Raw genomic sequence first — 17,633 nt, 5'->3', positions numbered from 1 at the left:
GCTAAGCTAAGGGCGCAGCTGTATCTTCACATTGATCTTCTCATCTGACTCCAAGCAAGAAATCGTTGAACTATTCCTTTAAGAAAGTGAAGGTATAAAACAACTTTGTTTTGGAAGGGAAAAACAAACAAATGTGACATACATGTTTTGAAAGAGTAATAAGGGAAGTGTTTTTCATGAGCATGCGGTACGTACAGGTCCCCTTTGTCCTTGCTTGTTTGGACGGCTTGCTGGGCTCTCCGGTCCCGATGGTGTTGCTCGCCAGGACTCGAAACTCATACTCCACCCAAGGGCTCAGGTCTATTACTGTAGCTGTCAGCCGGTGGCCCCCTACCATCTCAGGAACTGGCATAAAACACACAATGCCCCCTTCAGTATCAAACAACTTTGTGTGTGTGTGTGTGTGTGTGTGTGATGTCTGTGCGTGTGTGTCTTCACTGTTTGTGTGAGTGTGTCAGCTTAGCATCAGCAGCAGAATGACCTCCAGGCTGACACATATGGTAGAAGTCCACCACAGGTACACAGGACACTCGTAATCCCTCACAAGGACACATATTGCACACACTAACTAAAAAAAAACACAACATGACAACAACACATAAGAATCACATATGAAGAAATACACTGACTATCAACATTATAATCCGGGGATATTTCTGTATTAAGACATGTGATATGGCATGGTGTGTGTGTGTGTGTGTGTGTGTGTGTGTGTGTGTGTGTGTGTGTGTGTATGCGTGTGTGTGTGTGAGAGTTCTTGTGTTCCACTGGAATTGCCAAAAAGTAATTTTCTTCTTCTTGACAGAGGAGCCGTGTCTACCTGCAAGGTCATAAACATATGATCCTGATGTGGTAAATCAATGAGGCCAGTAAAACTATCTTGGATCAAAGTGTCCTTAATTTTCCAAAAATATCAATAGAACAACAGTATAAATGCACACTATACCGATCACGCGTGAATGCTGAGCCCCATTTAAGAGGATGTGGGGGGAAATTACGTCGGCGCTATCACTTAACCACACTATCAAGTTGCAGCCACGGCAACGTGGCTCCGTCATCGGGATGAGATCCACGTTTCAGGATTCCCAGGCGGCCGATAAAATGGCGGTCAATGGTCATGCTACAATAGCGTACCATTTGGGGCCGGGGTGAAAATTACATCTCCAATATCCTCACAGGCGAAGCGGAATGAAAAGCGGACCCCCTCCATGTGATTGGAGGAGGCCACGGCTGGTTGGAGAGAGCTTACCTGTGGTGACAGCCTGCCACCCGAGGGAAAATGGTGTCCTGGCCTGGATGGTGTATGCCGTAATTGGACTGTGATTATCGGGTCCAGGCCTCCAGGACAGAGAGGCTGTGGTATCAGTGATTTCTTCTACATGGATGCTGGTGGGGGGACCCGGGGGACCTGATAGATGGCATAGCCAGGCAGCAAAGAGGGGAGAAAAGATAAGAAAGACAGACGGAGGAAGGAAGGAGGAAGAGGGGAGTGGGGGGTGGAGAGCGGAAATGTAAATTAGGAGGAGATGGGAAGATGGTGGAGAGAGTGGCGGTGGTTTAAGCACCTGCAGCTACTGCAGCGAAGTCAGTGAAACCTTTGGGAGCTATTTGGAATAATTAGACGGAAAGACATTTCTGTGTGCCTCCCTTTTCATTTTATGCTTTCATTTCTTCGTCAGTGAAGCCCAACCGGTCACAGTAAACACTAATCACTAACTAGCTCCGCCCTTCTTCAGCAGTAGCCGGATGATACATTATTTAACCCTTGGGAAACACTGGTAATCTGGTCGGTGGTCGTTTCCAATTGAAGCACGAAGCAGAAGGTAGTTAAAGGAACGTCGTGGCTCACCTCTGACAACCAGGTCGGCCGCAATGGAAATGCTGTCCACCTTCGTTTGCACGGCGCACGTGTACTTCCCAGCATGCCTCAGCTGGATGTTTCGAATCATAATGTCTCCTGCTGAATGCTGCTGTCATTCACAACACGCACACGCACACGCACACACACACACACACACACACACACACACACACACACACACACACACACACACACACAAAGAGTTCCATAAGCAACACGGTAAGCCTCCAGCTATTGTAATTCAAGAACAATACCGACTTTCCCGGCCACATGGGAACAAAACCAGCTGAACAGAAAGCTCATTCTCATGTACGTGTATCTTGAAAAAATAAATCCATAAATCCCCACGCTGCCTTTCCTTCCATATCCTAAAAAAAGGCCACAGAAATACCTCTATTCGACACAGTCCATGCCTTTATTTTACCCCTATAATTACAGAAATGTACTTGCACAAATAGCTTGATTTTGCGAGAGCAGTTTCAGTTAAGGAGCAGCCTAATGGCTGGTCTGACAGTTAGTTCTTTAAGGGAGCCTTTTATTCCATCTTTAATTGCAATCCCGGCACCCTTACATTATCATTTCATCAGAGCAGAGCAGGTTGTGTAATAAATTGGACACACAGAGGGCTGTGGCACAATGGCAGTCGGAATTCTGTGGAGTGGCTGGTAGCTTAATCAAAGTAAGTGCAGATGTGAAGCTATGCATTAGTGAGAGTGTAAATGATGGTATAGGAAGCAACTAAATCACACAAGAAACAGGAAAGACAACTCAGTGCTGGATTTTTTTTTCTCTGTGCCTGCAGTTTTTGAAGGAGCCTTGAATCTTTTTTTTGTTTTTTTGGGGAGAAAAATAAGCCTGCGTAACACATGCTGAGATGTAAGCTGCGAACCTCTTAAAGTATACAGCGGCTGACTGGGACTGGTTGCAGGGTGTGTATGTAAATTTCATTTTTAAAATAAACCACAGGCAGCAATTTTCCTGCCCATAAATAATACACTTGATACAAACATTCCCTCTGCACTGCGGCTGAATTTATTATGACCCTGCTAAAATAGAGAAAAGGTACAATATTGATGTACCAATGAATCTTCACAGTCACCTCTTGACCTTTATTCAATGGAATCTCTGAAGGGGCTGAAAAATAAATCAATGTCTTTTATGTGGCAAAAGGGCACAGTCGCACTAATGAAAAGAGCATTCTTCAACACACCACAATATGGTTTGATTCTTAATTATTCATTGTGTATTCCGGGTCATCTGAAAAACGTGGCAAAAAGCCGGGACAGTGGACGGGTCTCTGGATGTTTTTCAGGTGAGGCAGCTCACACTGTTATTGATGAACCTTGCAAAACTTCTATATTTAGGGTGATCATTTAGAGTTTCTGTGTGACAGCTGATAGAGGTGCAGACAGATGGCTTTAGATGGAATCGGCATCATTACGCTTATAATATTTCACAGGAGGGAACAAATAATCTGTTGTGCAGAGTTTATTTTCATGATCCTGTGTGACTGATGAATGCATCATTTTAAATACACACAACCAATAGTGTATTGGTACAGTTTTATATGCCTGTATGCACATGGCAGGTATCTCATGAAGTTTAGCATTAACGTACCATATCTTGCATAAATATTTACTTTCTTTTTCTTATGATTGTCTGTTTCTTTAATGTTGTTATGGTAAGGTTACTTTTATTTTGTTATTTTGACATTACTTTTATTTCATTATGCTGACATTACCTCAATTTAATTATGCTAAAGTTACTAGTATTATGTTAATGTGACTGTTATGATGATTAAGTTCATTCCATGTGTCATGTTAGCAAGATATATTTAACAGAAGTCCATCAAACTGTGGTGCGCATTAAAATAGTTGAATGAGAAATGTGAGAATCAGTGCCTTATAAAAATGCATTTAATTGTGTTTCTGAAAATCGCTCCATTTCTAAAGAGGAAACATGCCCATTAGCATTAGCTATCATGACATTGTGGCAACTTTGAATACCTTGCTGCAATGCAAATCCTCAATTGTTTGTTCACGGGAAACCTGTAGCTCTAACAGCAACAGAGCCTTTAAAAAAAGAGAAGAAAATCCGAGCCTGATAGCCTCGCATGTTGGCAAAAAAAAGAAGAAAAAAAAAGAGAGATTATGGACTTACGCCTCCCACTTTTTCAAAATATCCACCGTGGTTCCCGAAGTGGATGAGCTGCTCGTTGAAGAACCAGGTAAACTTGAGCTCCAGCGATGGGTCGTGGCTCACTTGACAGGGCAGGACCACGCTCTCCCCCACGGTGATGTCCAGCGTGGACGGCAGGGTGGTGATGGCGGTCGGCTCTGAAAACACACACCATGCACGTTTGATCAAAACTCACTTTTCTGCCCCCTCTTCTCTTTCTAAGGCATTACAATTCAGCACAGGGAAGTGGCTTTGCAAAAAAAGCCGAGCCCTTCCATCATCCTTATGGATATGTCAGACTCAGTTAATAGAAGGATATATGGGACAGAGCACACAGCAAACTAGGGCGCACAGCTACAATAACTGGTATTAGTTTCGACCTGAGCTCGTCTCTGTGGGGACTCAGAGACGTGTCTCTCCTGCATCCTGAGAAGCCTCCATGTGTCACTGGCAACTCAGCCTGTAACCCTCCCTCTCTCCTTGATCGGCCCCCGAAATTCCCAAAACGCACCGCTAGGAACACAGTAAACAGCAGCGAACACTTCTTCCAATCGTCGGCACTCTCTTTTCAAGCCTGCAGTGCATTACAATGGCACCGCTGAGGGAATAAGGCGAGCGTCCCTTATCTGCACTCGTGCGTGAGCGGCGGAGGAGGAAGGTGGAAGGACATGAGAGAGGTGAGATGAGTGGGAGAGGCTTTGTTCTCGGAGTGCACAACACCTGTCTCCCTCTTGGGGGTGCTGTGATTACTTGGTTGAAATTGCCACTCTGAGCACACAGACTAAATTAACCATGGCAAATGATCCCTGGACAGGCATAGATTCATGTAGAAAGTGCCGGCAGTGCAGTCTTCATCCAGAGTGAATTCGATACCTCCATTGTATTGCCCCCCCCCCCCCCCCTAAAAGGCACTCACTCACACACACACACACACACACACACACACACACACTCACCACCGCCACCATCACCACGACGCCGCGCTCTCCCGGTGTGATTTATCTAGCCGTTTTCTGATATCAGGCCTAGAATGCAATCAGCCGGGCAGTTTTGTCATACACACAATGAAAGTACGTCTGAATTGCTGGTGGCTAAATGGCGAGCAAAGGCGGCGCAGTAAAAAGGTGGTAATAACACACAGGAGGTATTCAAGGGGTTGTGTCTACTCTGTCTGCTCTGTTTTCTAAAGGCCGGCTTCCTGAACTTGTTGAACAAGTGCAGGAAGGAAATAGAAAAGCGAAGGGTTAGAACCGCACCTGTTTTTTTTATGACGATAATCTCCATGATGTGAGGAGAAGGAAACAGAAGGGAAACAAAAAGGCTCAGGGGAGGATCTATCGGGAAATACTCGGATCCACAATAAAACACATTTACTCCTCTATCTGCAACATGGAAACATACCATAAACATGTGTTATTTCTCCAGCTGCCCGGCCTCTAGCTGCCTCTAGGGATCGACTGTGACCACGGTAGGAATATGCTCCCTTATCACCCTCCTCTGTCATCATTTGTGACAGATTATATGGACAACCAAGGTTGGTTACACGACCACATACTGGGCTCTTGAGGATAATTTGATTGATTTCCGTCTTGTATAATGCCTTGTTACCTGCTGCCACTGTAAACGAGGGACTAGTAACCCACTCACTTAACGGGGTCAATCAGAGACGAGATAGGGAGCGCGTTAACCGGGTGGATCAAACTGCCGCCGACAGGTTTCAGTTTGTGCTTAACAGTGTGAAAACGTGCGTTTCCCGCCACAGTCACCTGTCACAGTGTTCAACATGAATAATCGACCATGATTATTCATGTTGTCGAAACCAATGCGTGTCATGTGAAGTGAATAAACTGGTGTTCAAGGTGAACGTTAAGCAACTCACTGAGGCTTTTCCATCAAAACAATTGAAAATATGCTCGTGCTAATTGTTACATGGCTAAAAAGAAAGGAACTGTCCACAAAAAAGACTTTCAAACATTATGATTTGAGGAGATCCTTTCAAAGATAGATTTTGAGTTCTGACTATGTATGTATGAAATGTGATAAAATGAAGCCACTCACTGAGTTTTTCCTTCTATCTTTTTGACAAAGTTTGGTGGAAAAAAAACTTTCATAAACATGCACACATGATTTTGTTGTTGGCTAGACTCAATGTACTAATAACATGAGAACATCAAGTCCTCATCCAAACGCCAAAATGTATCTCTTTTCATTGTCTTCCAAAACTTTTCCAAAAACTAGCACTCACTTACTTACCCCTGCTAACTACTGAAGGTGTATTGAATGACACATGCTGCTTTTGCGTTTTAATTATTGAAACAGTGAATAAAGACCTACCCGGCTTTACATGCACAGCTTTGTTCCTTCATTTCATTGTCTACTGTCTCGATCCCCAAGTGATGTGTTGGTTCACTTTTACACTGTGATCTGTAGGCTTTAGAATCTATCTTTATCTTTTTAACATGGTTTTCTCTCCTAAATCAGTTTGACATCCTGGATGTATCCTTCTGGCACTTTTTTGTCTGCTTCTCCCTGAAATAATTCTTTTGTTTTACCAGAAAGTTCATATTTAGTCACTGTTAGTGACAGTGTGGGTTCAATGGTAGCTCCGACAGCTTGAAGGAGTAGCAGCGGGGGGCGCGGCTTAGCAAAGGGTCAATTAGTTATAATTATTTTCAGAAAAACTAGGAAACGATTGGGAATTAAAATTATGGTAAAATAAAGCCTCACTAAAAAAAGAATGACACGTTCTCCTGTGTCAAAGCGAGACGTTATGAGAAGATAAAACAATGCCGCGTTATACGAGATCTGATAGAGGTTTTAAGCTGAAGACTCCCAAAACATTGTTTGATGCTTAAAAGAAAAGAGAGATTGATGAATATCTTATAATTCAAGCAACATCAAATTGGATAGGCCAAAACAGATGACTTACCGACACTGACTCGCAGTAAACAAAGCGAGCTCACGGTTACCAAATGACTCTGCGCTCCTATCTGAGGTCAGTCTTCCCCAGTCTTCCCACAAACAGCAGCCATCATGAATAATGCTCACACTCCTCTCCTCTCCGCTCCCCCATCCCTCCCCTCCCCTGTGGAGATTCCCTCCTGGCTTTAATGGTCTAAAGCTGTAATGTGTAAGAGTGTATTCTCCTTGAGTGTATAGACACTGTAGTTTTCCACACATGGTGAGTGATGTGAGCTTGAATAATGCATAGAGGAGAGCATCGAGGAGCCACGGGCCGCGGGATCCAAGGATTTTGAAAATAAATTTACCAGGGAAGAGATTTACCCCAACCCTGTAAGTCCTTCAAACTGAGATTCACACAGATGATGCGGAGGCATTTAGGTTCAAGACAAGCACAAACTTGTCGAGGAAAATGTCTTTCGCTGGCAGGTCAACGGCCTTTTCTAAAACGACCCACATCGGGCTCTGGGTCATATAATTACTTTGAAGGTAAAGCACCGTAACATGGATCGTGTTCTGAAAAAGCGCTTAAATCCGCAGTGTCTCTGGTCATTTTGGTACTAAAGTGTGGTGACCCTTATGACAATAATTCCTTTCATCACCAGTTTTTCGTCCCTTTGCTCTTCATATCAACAAATCACAGAGGGCTTTCATCAACACAGCACAGACTCCTCCTACGCGCTTCTTTGAATGGCACTTACTTTCCGAAGCACAAATCAAAGGTTTTTCAAGGACAAACTTAAATTGCGGTAAAAGCTTGTGTACATCGCTCAGCAGATGCATACAAGATGCACTCAATGCTTCATTTCGAAGGCTGTGCAAAGCCGCACATCTGCAGCGACCTGCTGGTGATCACTGACAGATGGCTGCTCATTATTTTTCTATATGGCTGTCAGGAGTCACACGTCGCATTTATCTCACATAGTTGCTGGCAGTCAACATGGACGAAAGGGTTTGCTTTGAAAAGGGCCTCCCAGACTTTGACACAAAACTGGAATGTTTTTACATCCAAGTAACTAAGCAGACAATTTATCTTCTGTCTTACACCAAGAAAATGAAAAAAGCAATGACCAGCGCTATCTTTCCTGTGTGATATCAAATGTAATGTAATCCCAGAGGATATTTTTTTGATCCAGTCTTGGCCAGCATACTCCATCAGAGGTGCTTATCACATGCTCAAACATCTATGGAAACCCCCTCCGTCCTTTCTGACGCTGGAATTGGCTGTGCTACCATAATGTATGTAACTTTCCAAACCCAAAATTCAAACATCCACAGCTCACTTTGTGCTGGGTTTGAACCTTAAAGGGATGGTTAAAACATTTTTGAAGTAGGTTTTTATGAGGTACCTATCCTATCTAGTGAATTCATAGATGCTGACCACGTCCCTATCTCAGCAACCTAAAACAAAAGTCAATATCAGTTTAAATTTGGAATAATTTCAACCCCCTAACCTTGACATCAGACAGCGTTCTCCGACGGGTAACCAAAGCCATTATCAGTGCTCTCTTCAAAGCCATAGGACTCCATTGACAAAAACAGTATTTTTAAATCCTAGAACGAGAGAGTTTCTTTTCTACGGCTGCCTTGATCGGTGAGGTTTTCTTTGATACTGTGTGCCTTCGGTGAATCTCAAATAACCCTTTCTAACACCCAAGTCCCAAAAAAAGACTAACTCACCGAACGCGTCAGCGGTAGACATTCTTCTTGCAACACCACGAGTGTCTTCGTTATTATCATAACTTGCCCATCTCTATGGTGGTGGACCTTTCGCTCCACCTTTGAGTGTGGCTGTCTGGAACAGCTATAAATAACTTTTCCTTCTGACATGATGGGATGTCACGTCAGGCTGATGGGAATAGTATTTGGTTATCAACCAAAGTATCGGTTTAATGAGTTCAAATTTTGACCTCATGATGGCACTGGAGGAAAAAGTAAGGGTATATCAAAGCAATTACAATTCATCCTGAAGGGAACATACATGTAAATGAAGATGAAGTCCTACATGGTGCTAGAAAGTGTCAAATACCATGAATATGAGTGGAAACAATGACACAAAACATTCTGCTTACTTAATCTTTGCTTTCCAACCACCTCCAGAGCAAATGGTGATGAAGATGTGTCACAGCATTGGAAAGATTAATTGCCTTCCAGGTTCACAGACGCAGACAGAAGTGAACGCAGTGTGAGCTCAGAAGTTTTGAGTTCGCTGACCATCTGTAATGATCGGAGGCAACCCTAATTGCAACGGCTCATCTCCAGCGTAATCAAAATTCAGGGAGCACGTCTACGTATAATCAAGTGCAATTAATCTGCTAATATCCCTCCAGTGTTGGAATGATGGGGACATTAACAGGGCTCATCTGTTGTGACTGCTCCACCGCTGTTCACTAGCTGACTTATTCACAGCAGGAGACGCCGAACGCCTTTTGACAGGTATTTTTCCACGTTCGCATCACCGAAGTCAATTTGAATAAACTACTATCATCTCCCAAAAGGCCCGCTTCCGCAACACACATTTCTCCCCGCTAAACAGGTTTCCGATCCTCAATGAAATAATGCATGCAAATTACCCCATCCCATTTCTCCAAACAATATCGATTGTGACAAGCGAGGCGCAAGATCACATACAGGAACATTTGTACATCGGCGGCAGAAAACAGTCTTAACATACGATGATGGAAAGGAAGCGAAGTGAGAGAGGGTGTCAAATAAAACTCCTATTCCTTTTCGCAAGAATAATAAGTGGATAACGCCGATGTCTCTTTATGCTGGGAAGACGTGTGTGTGTGTGTTCCCTTTGCAGCTTGATTGGAAAATCACATAAAGGCCATCAACCTGAACCTACAGAGAGAGCGGTAAGTCCCACCACCCCCACCCATGCACACTGATTGGCTGGGGAGGGGGGAGGGGGGGGGGAGGGGTTCTGTACCGTTTTCATTTCACAGTGTGTGATAAATGGGTAAAAGGAGTGTGGAGAGTGTATCTGGCAGGGTACAGCAATGTCGTGCATTTTATTATGCCTTGAACTCATGGCTCTGGGCTCCAAATGTTTCACAGCAACGAATTTGTCCATGTGCAAAAGATACAAACACACTGAAACATTCTTCTGTTAATTTCCTCACTTCAATTATGCAACGGTTACTGATTATTTTTTTGTTGTTGTTGTAGAAAGGCAAGACTCGTCAATGGGATGCAGCGCGAGGCATCAGAATACATCAGCGGCAAGGTGCACTCTGAGCTCTCCCCACATCTTTGACTGCTGCTGACTTTCAGGCATTCATAATGTATGAAATCTGTCTTTTATAATTCAACAGAAAAGGGAAACATGCCTAGATAGAGATTTACAGACGAAAGAGCCCATCTAGTTTATTTATTTTTATTCCATTATGCGATGTGTCTTCTGGTTAAAAAGGAATTACTGCATAGATACAGGACATTCCTCTTGCGGTTTTGCCCATCGGTATTAATCACATTTTTTCAAAGTACTTAGATAAACACTAAACGTGGATTTAGGTTTCTATAAGAACTGCTTGGAGGAAAAATATATAAATGAGACAGATTTTCTTGCTGCGCTGTTGACACGGCATTTCAAGGGTTTTACTGATCGCTAACTTGAAGAAAAAAATTAAATGGATTGAACCTTTGAACAAAAATCGTAAACTTACAGAAGAAGAAAAAAAAGTCTTCAAGTCTTTATGAAAAAATGATTTAACATCAGAGTGGTGGAAAAGAAACAGCTTTTCTCGTATGGTCGGGGAATTGGAAGGATTCTGGCAGCACTTTATTAGTTTTTTTTGTCTTTCCCCTGTGCAATTCATTACCTCACAGGGGAAAAGTGTCTTCAACACCAACACAAGCAAACGATTAGTGTTTGCGGCTTGTTTACATGTGGTTACACAGAACCGTATTCTCTCTGTGAGAATACGGTTCTAAGGGAATTTGCCCAGCCTTGACGTCTCAGAATATGCTGTTCTTAGTGAAACCGAGGAACTACAGTGCCAGCGGTCTGATTTGTCTGAAAGATTTGAGGCAAAGACTCCAATAATCCATTGAAATACACATGTGAATCGATACCAGACCCTGTGAAATATGAGGCGTGAACTTACTAAGGCCAATACAATGTAGATCAATAACTCTATGAATCTATACAACCTAGCCAACTAGGAAGGTCAAGGCAGAACAAATGACCATAACACAAATGAACTGTGCAACCTTCGTGAAGAAGGAGGTCGAAGGGAGGGTTGTAGTTCACTGAATATGTCAGCAAATCCCCCAGGAACGAGAGGAGGGGAGAACACTATCCCCAGTGGAAATAGGACAGGAAAACAGCAGCGTGCACAGAATAAAGCCACCCAATGAGCTGCACTTTGTACCTAAATAATGTCACACACAAAGGCAATTTAAAAGGGGAAAGTAGTATAAACATTAAGACAGAAAGAAAAACTGCACAAAAACATTCAAATGAAAATCATGAAGTGTGGATGGGCGAGATCGTTCATGATGAATGCTTAAGGTTCGGTCAAAGGCAGTGCGGGGGAACTTTTTAATCTGGATTCAAAGGTGGACAAAGTTGGTGCAAGTCCAACATCCCTTGGACGTTTGTTCCAGCTCTGTGGTGCACAGAAACTTACCGCTGCTTCCCCGTGTTTAATTTGCACTCTGGGACCAGTTAGCAGCCCCAAAAGGCTGAGAGGGTTCATGTCGTAAAGGACAGTCAGAATCCTTTTGGTCCAAAGCCATTGGGAGATTTATAGACATGCAGCAGTACTTTATACACTCTTCACTGGAGGAGACCTAAGAACCGTTGTTGAGCTGTCTAAGTCTTTGTTAGGACTCAAGCAGTTTCTTTCTGAACGAGCAGAAGACGTCTGAGAGGTTTAGGAACTGATTTGCGTGACATTGAACCATTATTGGCTGATCTAGTACCTTTTGATTTGAGGGTAAAGAGAGCTGATGATGTCAGAGAAGAATAATTTTAACTTGAAATAAAAATGAATGAAAACTATGAGGAACTTTGAACTGGTTTTGAAACACTCTCATTTAAGTATTGATGACCTTCATAAGCACACAAGACCATCAGTGAGAATATTTGGCATCGGGTCTGATACCCCTATATTGATCAGAAACTCCTTCAGACTCCAGCAGCGACTAGGCTGCCGCGTACAGATCCGGCTTTGCTGACGCCTTCAACCTGCAGTCGGAGCTCCGGCGGGAGGTGGAGAGCTCCGCGCCCGGCAGCAGCGTCTCGCTTCACCTCGCTGCTCCACCGGCCATCGGTGGGAGCCGACATCAACATCACGCTGCTGTTGCTGAGCCACGAGCGGGAAGGAACAAGGACCAGGACTGAGGAGGGCAGACTGCCAGACACTGCTGCAGTAAAATGAAAGGATGTCAAAAGGGACTCAAGGAAACACTTGTCCAATCGGATTGCCACATTCATGCCAAAATGTAAGTTCAAGGTGAATTTGAAGTCTTGTTTCTCGCCGTTTGTGCTCAGCTTTCTGGCATTCTCTCTTCAGGACCAGTATTGATTCATGGCGCTTTTGTTACCACCGAGCGATTTAACCCTTGCAGGTGCACTGATCATGTAATTGAAATTGTGTGGAAGCTCATTCACAGAGGGCAACATGAGGGTAGGCAATGCCTCCACAGCCTCCACAGTGTATTCTCACCGGCGTACTGCTTTTCAACAGCTGTTGATCTCGTGTGGACCTTTAGGAGTGACAGACAAATCCCACAAAGCACTGAAGTGATCTGATATTGCAAGGTCAGTTGCAATACCGTTTGAAATATTAACACCCTCAGTAATGGTAAAAAAAAATTTTTAAAAAGGTCTCTTGCTCTGTTTTGAAGAAAGATAAGTCACAGTGCCGGAGCAGAAATACAATCCCCCAGCCCAGATGATCTAACAACACCATCAGACCTTTTTCACACAGCATATCCTCAGTCAGGACCGGAGGCACCGAGGCAGTGAGCTGAACGTTTTCTGCTAACAGACGTAGCAACCGAGGTGTGTCTGCCTATCCAGTGATGACAGCACAGAGAAAAAGCCTCGCTCCTCATGACGGAGCAAACGAGGTGGTTGTGTCCTTCCGCTCTTTGTTGTTCATGTTTTATTCATGAGATTGGAACACTTCAAGTTTTCGTTTTTCAAAGAGCAGAATGAAACATCAAGAAACACTATCTGCGTGTAAAAACATGGTGTCCAGTACTTTATTGGTTAGGGTGCCTGCTGATTGAAGTGAAGTAACAGTGATGAAATGTTAAGAGGGAAAAGGAAATACCTTTGACGGTGACGCTTCCTGTGCTGCTGGCCACGCCGAACTGGTTCCTTGCCACACAGGTGTAGAGGCCGGCATCAGACTTGGTTGCGTTCCATACCCGGAGGTTACCGTTGTCCAAGATGGAGACCCTGTAGTTAAAAAAAAACAAAAAATATATATTAAGACCGTAACAAGCTAGTGAGGTGCCCGTTCGGAACGGGCCTATTGCTCAGCTCCCAGTACTGCTGCTTGCCGTCTTGTGGCTGGGCATGTGCATGTGCATGTGCATGTGCATGTGCATGTGCATGTGCATCGCCGTGCGAGGCGCACCTGTTCGACATGGGCCTATTGCTTGAAGTCCTGCTTGCAACTTTCTCGAGAACCGCTCATCGCTCGTTGACTTTTGCGGTTGTAATGTTGGCATATCCAGCATCAAAAGTGAACTGCGGTCAAATAGCGGTCAATTGTTTATTGCGTCCAAATTGCATCAATTTCGACAGTGCACGCCCTTGGGTCCCCAGCAATACACCCGCCAAGTGTGAGGCACATTGGATCAACGGTTCTCGAGATACGCAAAAGACACACAGATCCCTTGCTTTAGCTGCTGCTTTGCACACATTGTGAAATGTAAATCGCGTGGCATACAGTAGGTTAAGTCAACCGACTTAGCAGCAAAGACAGGCGACTAACACAGCAGGAAACATTTTTCAGTGTCTCCAATTAAGTTCTGCTCCTTTGCAGATCACAGCGATGAGTAATAGGATTACATTTTCGAGAGTGATTAATTCAGCACATGACTCTTGAGATATCTAGGACAACAGAGGCTTCATGCCCTTTATACAGTGGCCACAAGTGCTCCAAAAAAGGGCCTGACGAAACTTGACATTTTCTAAATAACAAGCAAATATGGAAATTATGCCCTTGAAAGCAAGGTACTGTGGGAAATCAAGGGTGGACCGAGTCATAAAGGCACGGTGCATTTTAATTATCTGAAATGCTCTGCTGAATCTGCAAACTGTAAATATGAAACGGCGTCAGCCTGATGTTAAAAGGGGGGAATGAAGTGCGGCGTGTAAATTGCTCTGTTCACCTATGAGTCAAAGGAGTCACAGCGAACATATTCATCCACAGTCAGATGGCAGCGAGGGTGTTAGAGTCAAACAAACTGAGTAAAAATGTTATTCAATGACGGTTCTTATATTTTCATATACAGACGCAGGCATGTTTGCCTAAAAATGGGTTAACAATTAAAGCCACAGCAGTCGCCATTTTTATATTAACAGTTAGTCAAATGACTGTGTAATTTCAAAGGAGTCACTCAAGATGACAAACCCATAATTAGAATTAGATTCAAAATAATGAAAATATGATAATTATCACTGCAGTTCCCATCAGCTCTACATTTTAGCATCTTTCTACTCACTGTTTTGGGTTAACGGCAGACAACTTCACTCTCATCGTTCACAACTATCCTGTTTCCAGCTACAGTGTAAACCTAAAACTGAAAAGTTACAACTACTTGGTGAAAGTAGTGCAGAACTTGGTAGCTAAAAAAAAAAGATATTTTTTCTCTGGTGTTTGCTTTTCACCCCTCTAGGCAACAATGTGACAACTCAAATATGGTGTTTAGCTCGTGATATTTTTTAGCATGTGTCAATTTATTCATGTCACATGAATACACTCTCTTTAAAACAAGTTTATTTAATGGTAATAATAATAATTCATTTTTCACAGGAAGCTACTTGGTCAAGATAAACAAAAGATTATGGTTTGGGTTCAAATAAGTGTGCTTGTTACAAAGACTACATTACATACACAACCCAGTAAAGTTACACAAGTCAAATTGCAAAACGTTGTGTAACCTGCGTAACGTAGTTAAGTAGACTATGTTATGTAAGGTTCGTTAACTTAAAATAAGTCACAGATGACTTCTGGGTTCACAAATGACCCATGTAAAAGTCCTGTGTTTTCTGACTCAACCTCTCCCCACGCTGACTTTATCTCTCTTTATACCACTTAACCTGACTTTATCCTTTACTCCCGCCGTGACCACGGCCGAATAGAGCATGGTGCATGGTTCACTCTCATTTGAATCGGGATCTTTTGCTGCTGTATCTTGCACTGTATGTTACACCGTGTTCATCACCTAAATGGTAATGTAAATGGATGTGGCTCAGTGGTGAGCAGGGTCGTCCTTCAATCAGAGGATCGGCGGTTCGATCCCCGGCTCTGCTAGCCCATGTCGATGTTTCCTTGAGCAAGACACTTAACCCTAAATGTCTCCCGTAGCTGCGCCAACAGTGTATGAATGGTTGATAATCCGATCATCAATGGGGGAATTATGTCATGTAGTGTTAAAGCGCTTTGAGTGGTCAGAAGACTAGAAAAGTGCTGTACAGGTCCGTTTACGTGTCTTGAGCTTTTCTAGTCTTCCGACCACTCAAAGCACTTTAACACTACTTGTCATCGTTCATCACCCATCAGGACTCTCTAACGTTCACACACTGTAGGCACAGCTACGGGAGCAATTTGGGGTTAAGTGTCTTGCCCAAGGACACATCGACATGGGCTAGCGAGGCCGGGGATCGAACCGCCAATCCTGATTGAAAGAAGACCCTGCTCTACAACTGACCCACAGTCGCTCACCTAGTCGATAACTTCGGCTAAAACATCGAGCTGAAAGGTAGGTCTGTCACTTCAAGCTACTCCTTTTACCTTCAAGTAGTAAGACCATTGATTAAAGCTTTAATGCTTTGGAAACCCCCTTTTTTAAACCACCGTCATATTTTGTATCACTTCTCTAGAATTTGTATTTACACCCATTCATCTGACAGATTATTGAATATTCCTTTTACCCACCACAGTTTTAACGGTAAAGCACCAATTAAAACAATGGGTCCCGACTGTATTGAAAAACTTCCAACATGACTGCCTTTGGGTAAATTCAAAGCAACAGACTCCGTTTGTCAGCCAATAGCTCTCGAGACGGATGTCACTCTCTCAAACCAGGTTTTGATTGATTCAAAACAAACATTTGACAGTTAAAGAAAATTGCCAGTGCAGGCTGAGCTGAAACAGAGAGGAGTTTATTAGCCATGGCCCAGAAATCAGTTCATCAGCTCTCCCTGTTATGTGAGCAGGATGTTTTCCTGTTTGCACCAGTGATGCATTTAACTGGATGTACTTGTGAAATGCAGTTGATACGGTGTTACATAGTGTTACACCCCCTCCTCCCTACTTCACTTCTTTTTACAAGTGGTGGATGTGATAAGAAAATGCAGCGACACTTAGTGTGGGAGAATCTACTTCTAAAACCACATGGTGCTGCTGAGTGGAGCACTTCTCGGGTTTTTAAATCAGGTCGAGGAAAAAAAAAGGTGCTGAATGCAAAGCAGCCAACAATGACCATCAGTTAAATGGAAGGCATATCGCCGAGTGGGATGGCACGCAGTTAATGACACCCAACCATGGGGGCTGATAAATGTAAAGAAAATGGCCCATTAAATGGCCCCACATTACCCTGAGCAGAGTAAGCACAATTAAAACAACTCCTGTATATTAATTACATTGCATTGCATTACTGTGTATAAAGCAAAGTTTGTCTGATGAGTTATGATGTCTAAAGGTAACTAACTAGCGGTCTTTTTTGGCTACTATCGGTGAAAGTGAAATCAAAAGGGGGAAACACATTATTTTCAACTGCAACAAGCTCTGAGTTAACCAGCACATGGCACACAGCAATACCTCAACAACAAAAGAAGAAAAAAGACTTGTTTTCTCTCAATGAAAAACGGAGTCTCCTCAAAGCTTATGACAAACTGCCCAAAAAATGAGATGCAGCATCAAAACTTGGTTTGTCTCAGGCGACTTTGTGTCCTCTGCTCAAAAAGAGAAACAGACAGCTGCCAATAATGGAGACAGAAAACAAATTCGCCATGGACGTATAAAGAGAGCTGGTTGAATAAAGCGTTGGTGGCGGGGACCCGTTCATCCTATTAAAGGAATGAAGCGAAATAAGTTACTACTACCGAGTATAAAAATCAGATCAAATGTATCGGATCTCATGTTATCCATGCGCCTATAGAGCACGCGCCCTAGCGCTTCCTTCAACCCAGGGTCTCAGCCTTCGCTTCAGCCTTGGCATCATTACATGAACGGAGGAAGGAAAAGGAAAAATTTGGGATTTGGCTTTTTGTGTATTCTACATCTTTTAGGAGATAATGATTCAAATAAGGTTTATTCAAGTGTTTGTACCATCGCAATGCGGCCTTTCCCGATGCAAGCCTAATAGGAAAAAAGTCTCTTTTTGGCCCAATGGCATGACATGACGAACCCGAAAGTTAAAATTCCATCGCTTTGCCATCATG

The 17,633-nt window shown here is 43.3% G+C and overlaps 1 protein-coding gene across 1 annotated transcript in view; it reads right to left on the bottom strand.

The window, feature by feature from the left end:
* The window catches only part of cntn4 (contactin 4), a gene marked incomplete at its 5' end in the record, with an annotated part of 121,723 nt that overhangs the window by 4,660 nt on the left and 99,430 nt on the right, over positions 1 to 17,633 (bottom strand). The window contains 5 exons of the mRNA XM_079218912.1: positions 196 to 345; positions 1,250 to 1,408; positions 1,850 to 1,970; positions 4,022 to 4,197; positions 13,288 to 13,415. Of these exons, the coding sequence (XP_079075038.1) occupies positions 196 to 345; positions 1,250 to 1,408; positions 1,850 to 1,970; positions 4,022 to 4,197; positions 13,288 to 13,415 (734 nt within the window). The remainder of the gene's footprint in view (positions 1 to 195; positions 346 to 1,249; positions 1,409 to 1,849; positions 1,971 to 4,021; positions 4,198 to 13,287; positions 13,416 to 17,633) is intronic.

This window comes from Taurulus bubalis (assembly GCF_910589615.1).
Source record: "Taurulus bubalis genome assembly, chromosome: 5".
Taxonomy (NCBI): Eukaryota; Metazoa; Chordata; class Actinopteri; order Perciformes; family Cottidae; genus Taurulus; species Taurulus bubalis.
The sequence above is the reverse complement of the archived record's forward strand: the minus strand, read 5'-3'. Positions and strand labels throughout refer to the sequence as shown.